Source organism: Thalia democratica, chromosome 3, assembly GCF_965202585.1.
Source record: "Thalia democratica chromosome 3, ktThaDemo2.hap1.1, whole genome shotgun sequence".
Lineage (NCBI taxonomy): Eukaryota > Metazoa > Chordata > Thaliacea > Salpida > Salpidae > Thalia > Thalia democratica.
In genome coordinates this window covers 4,186,028-4,193,469 of record NC_139167.1, presented here as the reverse complement: position 1 = coordinate 4,193,469, position 7,442 = coordinate 4,186,028, and the positions used below count along the sequence as shown (strand labels likewise).

General features: G+C 22.6%; 1 protein-coding gene across 1 annotated transcript; it reads left to right on the top strand.

Annotated features, from left to right (window-relative positions):
• Positions 1–1,240: 1,240 nt before the first annotated feature.
• On the top strand, positions 1,241–5,853 carry LOC145831659 (uncharacterized). The gene is made up of 3 exons (XM_082938971.1): positions 1,241–1,384; positions 1,664–1,853; positions 5,345–5,853. Exons 1-3 carry the CDS (start codon positions 1,241–1,243, stop codon positions 5,851–5,853), a joined length of 843 nt encoding a protein of 280 aa, XP_082795097.1.
• The last annotated feature ends 1,589 nt before the right edge of the window (positions 5,854–7,442 follow it).

The following is a 7,442-nucleotide window of genomic DNA, read 5'->3' as shown; positions in this document are numbered from 1 at the left end:
ATATAGTATTAAATTATTTTTAAGTGTTAAATTCTAATCTATTTTAACGATCTGCATTAATTTAATAGCCTTTAAAATATAAACCAAAATACGAAAGCTTTATGAGATGTTTGAAAAGAAATAGTTTACTTAATATCACTGAAAGTTTATTTGTTTATTTAAAAATGTTAAATGTCTAATAAAGTAAATTCCTACTATTTGTTTTATTCTACTAAATAAGTATAGCTATGCTAATAATAAAAATTATTTTATATCAAGATAATGTTGTAACTAATTAAAGCAGTAATTGTACTTTGTAAATAGTTAAAAAATTAATTTAATGTAATTAGTTGTAATTTTTAAGATTTTATATTGTAGGTCAAATTTAGAAAAATACAGTTTTTTTTCTAATTGTTATGTGGAGAAATTGAATGCAAAGCAAAATTTTTCATTTAAGTTTATTAATGTTTCAACGAGCTTTACATATGTATAAACTAAACAAGGTATTAAATTGTACCACTATGGCTTATTTTTAAGTCTTAACATATCTAAATCAAACAATTAATTGCGTCATTGATTAATATTACGTTAAACAACATTTTCATTAATAATAGAACAAAAACTCAAAATTTAAAAATTGATGTAATAGTAATAACTTATAACGAATAGTCATCTCAAATATATATAATAACTATAACAGTTTAGATTTTAAAATTTATTAGTTCAGTAAAATGAATAAACAATTGTAAGTATTTAAAACATCATTATTTTAACATCATATTTATTTTATCGACGTAATATTAATTAATAAAATATTTTGATAAACCGTAACTTATGTTATTCATGTTATTGTACTAATAACATAGTACTAATGAAAACTATTTATATTTTTTATTTCTAGATTATACAAATTGATAAAATAAAAAGCTTCACAATAAAGTTAAAAACATTTAGTTTTTTCACATGTATGTAACAACATAGTTATCCTAAATTTGTTTCATGTATTTTTCCCATTAAATATTTGCTAAAATTCTAATATAAACTTATAAATTGTTAGTAGTATTGACTTTGATTCAACAATAAAAAGCTCAATTAAAAAGGAGCAAGTACAATAAACTGTTAAGAAAAATTAATTTTTATATGTCACTCTATTTAGTTGTACTAATAATGAACAAAGTTACATATATTATATAAAAATACATTAATTTTTTTAGTCATAAGTACTTTGCTAGTTAAATTTATCTTTCGTGAAACTCAAATCATGAATTTTGCTGATGCGAGTTTGAAGCTTTTAAATAATGATAGGCAATATATTTGTGAAACTTGTGGAAAAAGTTTAAGGAGAAAATATATTCCGGAATGCCATCAAAGAATTCATTCTGGTGAGAAACCTTTCAAATGTAAAGTTTGTGATAAAAAATTTGCACAAAAAAGTCATTTGACACAACACCAACTTACTCATTCTAGTTTAAAGATTTACCAGTGTGATATATGCAAAATATGTTTTTCACGAAGAGGCGATTAAAAAAGACATACAGTAGTTCATACTGATGATAAGCCATTTGAATGTGAACAGTGTAAAAAATGTTTTACTCGAAAATCTAGTTTGAGCAGACACATGTTAATACATAGATGAAAGAAAGATTTTCAATGTGGACTTTGTGAAAAGAAGTTTACCCTAAAGGGTAATTTAAAACGACACATGTTGACTCACACTAGAGAAAAGCCTCATGAATGTAAAAATTGTCAAAAGAAATTTTCGCATAAATCAGGTTTAAATGCTCACATCAGAATCCATACTGGAGATAGACCTTTTGGATGTGATTTGTGTGGAAGAAGATTTACAACAAGTTCTATTAGAAACTCACATTTGCGTACTCATCAAAAATAAGCTTAGCATGTTGACTCTTATTATTTCTAAATTGAAACATAGCGTCAATTTTTACACAAAAAAATGCACTTGATTTATAATATCAGCAGAATAAAAACTTAAATTAGTTTTCAACTTATCAAATATTTTAGACTAGCTATACGTTACTCTATAAATTTTTTTTCATGACTAAATGTATAGTATAACGTTTAGTGTTTTACATGGTTTACTTTTTATAAGTATTTAAAAGTAAAAAATATAAAAACAAAAAAATTACTTAAAATAAATAATATTTCAGTTACGTTAAATTTAATCTGAACCTTGACTTTACAAATAAGTTTAGTTGATAATTTATCAAAAGATTTAAAAAATTATCAAAAATACTTAGTTAGTTATTGTTGTTTTTACAGTAAAATTCTGCTTATTTTAAACGCTACATATTAAAAACTTTTTTGATGGAATGTGCTTGCAGTAGTAATGTAACTAAAAATAATAATTTTAAATATTTGTTACAATTTTTATGTTTCGAACTTAAACAAAGTTTTAGTTACTTAGTAGTTAGATACTCTATTTTTCATTGTTGCCTTACAAAGTATTATTCCAAACAATGAGATATCGATCAACACTGAACGGTTTTATGACAATAGTTACATGTAAGTGTTTGTATGTTTTAGTTAAACCGATATGAGTTATTTTTTTTTTATTAACATGTTTTTGAGTAATAAACCTATAAAACCTTTATAACAATGACGTGCACCCCTTAAAAACATAAATAAGCTGTTTTCTGAGTTCAAGACCTTTGCAATTAAACCATCCTTTATTTAAAGTGTAAAAACTATGTAAAATTATTAGATGAATGTAAAATTAATAAATACTTACGTTTATCAAATAATCTGTAATCATATAGCAAAATGATTAGCTAAAATTCATGTTTTGAAGCAGTATAAAAAGATTTATTTTTTAAACAAAATATAAAAAAATTAATATTAACAAAAATTTTATTAACTGAAATCAATATACAAATTGTGTTAAAATAAGGAAAATAGATAAGTTAGTTTTTTTTTCCTTTAAATAGAATTTTAAGTAGCAATTAATTGAACACTGAATGTTTACAGAAATGATTGATTTAATGCAAATTGTTAAAAAAAAGCTTAACCTTTTTTAGTATAAATATCGAGATTTAATTTTCCAATATTATCAAATGTTTAAAGTTCAAACATATAAACTTAATTATTAATTAAATTTCGTTATTAAGTATATACTTATATAGTTACATGTGATTTAATAGGTTGTTTGTTTAGAGTAAAATAAAAATAAATCAAGGAAAAAAACACTTGTGCTTCTTTTATTCATCTTAAATTGGTTCAAAAAGTTCAATTTTGATACATATACATATTAATTTTGAATTGATGTATTACTTTAAACTAATTTTGAATTTTTTAATTATTTAAAAACTTATTTATATTAAAAAACTTATTTATTTTTGAAAGAATACAAATGTGCGATTAGTTATTTGAAATCTAGAAGTAAATTATCAAACAAAGTATACTAATAGAGTAAAATTGAAAAGTACTGCAATAACTTAAATTTAAAATACTTATGTTCTAAGTTTTTATGTGTTTTTTAAGTTTTTTTTTAATAATCTTGTAGGTTACAGTTTATTTATTCCGAAGTATAAATGTTAATTACTGATCAAAATTGCTCAAAAAAATTTAAATGTTGGAAAGTACTACTTTTGTGGTACTTGTGGAAGAAAGTCTGCATTAGTTAATACCAACCAAGAGCGTTAGCAATCTAATAATTGAAAACAGAACGTTCAATTAGGGAAAAACTAAATTGTTAATGGAATATAGGCCTATGAAATGATCAACGTTTAAATTATGAAAAAAGTGCTATTTTATTGCTCTTTTTATTCTCATGCTAGATAAAATAAAAGCTTTCAGTATAAATAAAAAATTAACATCAAGTAAAATTTTAAATCCCTTTACACTTCATAAATTAAGTAAGTTATTAAAACATAATTAACTAATTTTCATTAAATTAATTTAAATTCAATTTAACAACTGTTTAAAAGTAAAATAATTCCAAATTTTTGTTTATCAACTATATAATGCTAATGTTAACATCAACAGAACATAAGTAAAAGTAAGTCTTAAGATTCGTGTTTTAAAGCCCTACTAAATTAAGTTTATATTTCTGTTTAAAAGAAAACGAAGTTAAGTTTTTTTTTTTTTGATGAATTTAAAGTTGGTGTAACTTTAAATTAAAGAAAACTGCTTTCGTCTAATTTATTTTAATTAAGATTAAAAATATCAAATTATGAATTTTGGTACGTTATTATTTTGTTCTACGTAAATTTTCAAATAAAAACTTGACATTAAAATTTCATAAAAAAACTACCAAATTCTCTTCTTTTAAAAAAATTTGCGTTTGAAAGTGAACATTATTTAAGTTGACAAAAAATATTAAATTTATCAAAATTTTTATTTGAGAAAACAAAAATGCTAAAGTAATGCTCGTACAATAGTAACCCCTCAAGCTGAAGTGATACTCGCGCAAAAGTGACCCTGTTTTTTAAAAGTGACACTCGTGCAAAAGTGACACCTACCCAGTTTACAATGAAATAATAAATAAATTATATAAATACATTTAAAAATTCACGTATAAAAAATTACTAATTATTTTTGATTTTAAGTGGTTAATGAAATATTTATGAATGAAAAAACAGAAGTCGTAGATTAGATAAAAATTTGTTAATTCAATTGCGCTATGTAATTTGTTTTCTCTGTCTTTTCATAACCCAATGTTATTTTTGATAAGTATGTAATATAAGAAACAGATAAACAAATGCATTAAAATATTTTCACCAAGGTTATTTTACCTTCATTTGCTAATAAAAATGAGTTGGTTTAGTATAAACGCGATAAACTCTTTATTTTTAAATTATCTTAAATATTGTAAATAACTATTAAGTCTCATGTACTACAACATTAAAATTAAAAGTACGTTTTGTACAGCACATTTCAAATATTTTAATTAAAACAATAAATAGATCTATCTGTTTGAAGTTAATTGTTTTATTGCTATATATGCCAAATCTTGCTATACTAACAGATTATTTTTTTAAATATTTAGAAAAAAAGTTAACTTAAGCTTTGTTTTTAAGGTTAGATGTAGAATGTTTTTCTATTTTGCTTATTGTTAGTTTATTATATAATGTACAAATAAAAGTTATGTGTCCTTATAAAAAAAGTAAAAAAAAAATATAAAAAGAGGACTATTCAAGAGCTCATTTACTTAATATAAAATAAGTTTATATTAATTTATTGTGTAATTTAATTTTATTTTTATTTTACCTCTAGGTTTTTTTAAGTATGAATACTCGTCAAACTAGTTCGAAGTGTTTTAATGATAGTAAGCAGCATGTTTGTGAAACTTGTGGGAAAATATTTAAGTTTAAGTCATTACTGATTCTTCACAAAAGATTTCACTCAGGAGAAAAACCTTATAATTGTAGTGAATGTGAAAAGAGTTTTGCACAAAAGGGTGATTTGAATAGACATCAACTTACTCATTCTGGTTTGAAGATCTATCAATGTGATATTTGTAAAACATGTTTTTCACAACGAAGCCATTTAAAACAACATACAATACTTCATACTGACAATAAGCCATTTAAATGTGGACAATGTGATAAATGTTTTGCCCTAAAACATAACTTGACAAAACATATGTTGATACATAGTGGTAAGAGAGGTTTTAAATGTGAAGTTTGTGGAAAAGAATTTATTCATAACAGTAATCTGAAACAACACATTTTTACTCATACTAAAGAAAAGCATCATAAATGTGAATATTGCAAAAAGAAGTTTTCATTGAAATCACATTTAAATACCCACATCAGAATTCATACTGGAGATAGACCATTTGGATGTGATCTTTGTGGGAGAAGATTTTCAGACAGATCAAGTAGAAATAGACATTTGCGTATTCATCAAAATTAAAAACTATTTATTGAATTGATAATTTTTGATTTAGACTTGTTTTAGAGGTTTACGAACAAACACATGTATGAACTAGTGATGCATATGAATTGAATTTGAACATATTATAATTTAATTAATATAATAGCACTTAAAAAAAATTTTAGTTTTATAAAAATGTTATGATTTTTAGGGTTTTGTATCATAAATTAGTAGGTATAACCAAATTTAGCTCAACCATTAATAACAACATGTATTGTCCAATATTATTACCTTAACTTAAACTTATGTGATAACCAAGACTAAACTTAAACTATTAATAATTTCTGTTGTGTTTCATCGCTTGAAGATTTTTAAATAAAAAAACTTGAATTGATTAAATATTAAACTATTTGTTTTCAAATATTTCTCAAAACAGCAAGCACTGTAAAAGTACACACAAAAATAATAAATATGTTTATAAACAAATAATAAAATTATATATACAAAAACGATTTTTTATTTAATATTGAATATTTAAAGGTTTTATTTATTAAGTTTTAGAGGACTAACTAAGTGTTCTAACTAAATATAAAATATTGATTCATATTAATGAAAATTTCATAAACACTATTTATATAAATTGTAGTTTTTTTTGTGAAAATTTTGAAATTATTCTTATAGATAGCTGAAAGCTAATCATGTCAAATTTTTGTTAATTATTTTTAGACATTATTTTTGAGTTATGGTACATTCTTTGATTTAAGATGGCTTTAGTTAATAAACCTTCTTTAGTTGGAAATTAAGTGTTATTTGAATAAAAAATCGTATTTTTCCAATAAATTATATATATATATCTAATATTTTGTTCGAAAAATACGAATTTGAAATATCAGTACATATGTTTCATAAAGCTAAAAGACTCAATCATCAGCTAGTTCATGTTAAAATTATAAGCACTCTACTAAACTGAGATGCAAAAATTATAAAAAAAACAAAAAAACAGTATGACGTATTGTTGTGCATTACAAAAATTCGGTACAAAAATTTATCTTTCCATCTAACTAACCAAACAACTAAAAACAAAACAATAACTTAAACTAAAAAAATTGAACTAGCTGATGACTAAAGCGTTAAGCTTTATGAAACATAATGTACTAGTATAAAAAATCGTTTTTTTAAGTGGGCTCTGTACCAACTTATTTTAAATATATATATATTTATAAGTATAGAAATACATCAAACTTCTGCAGGAAACTGACTGAGTGTTTAATTTTTAAATTGAAACTTATAAAATAGATTAATTTAATCTAATTAAAATTCAAAAATTTTTAGAGCACAAACTTTATTGTTTTTCCTTCAAGTTTTAGTAAAAATTACCACCCTTTAACTAGTTTAAAAAAAATCTTTATCCTAAATATTCGTTTTTTGGTTTTATTGTTATAAAATTTTAAAGTTGTAGTATTTTTCAATTAAAAGTTTGGTTTTTTTCGAGTAATATGTTTGTACTTTATTTTTTTAATATATTTATATATATTTATCTACATACTCAAATTTTAATGTTTGCGTAAAAACGATCAAAACAACTAAAGTTCGATAACTTATTACAATTAGCGTTTATACAGCCATAC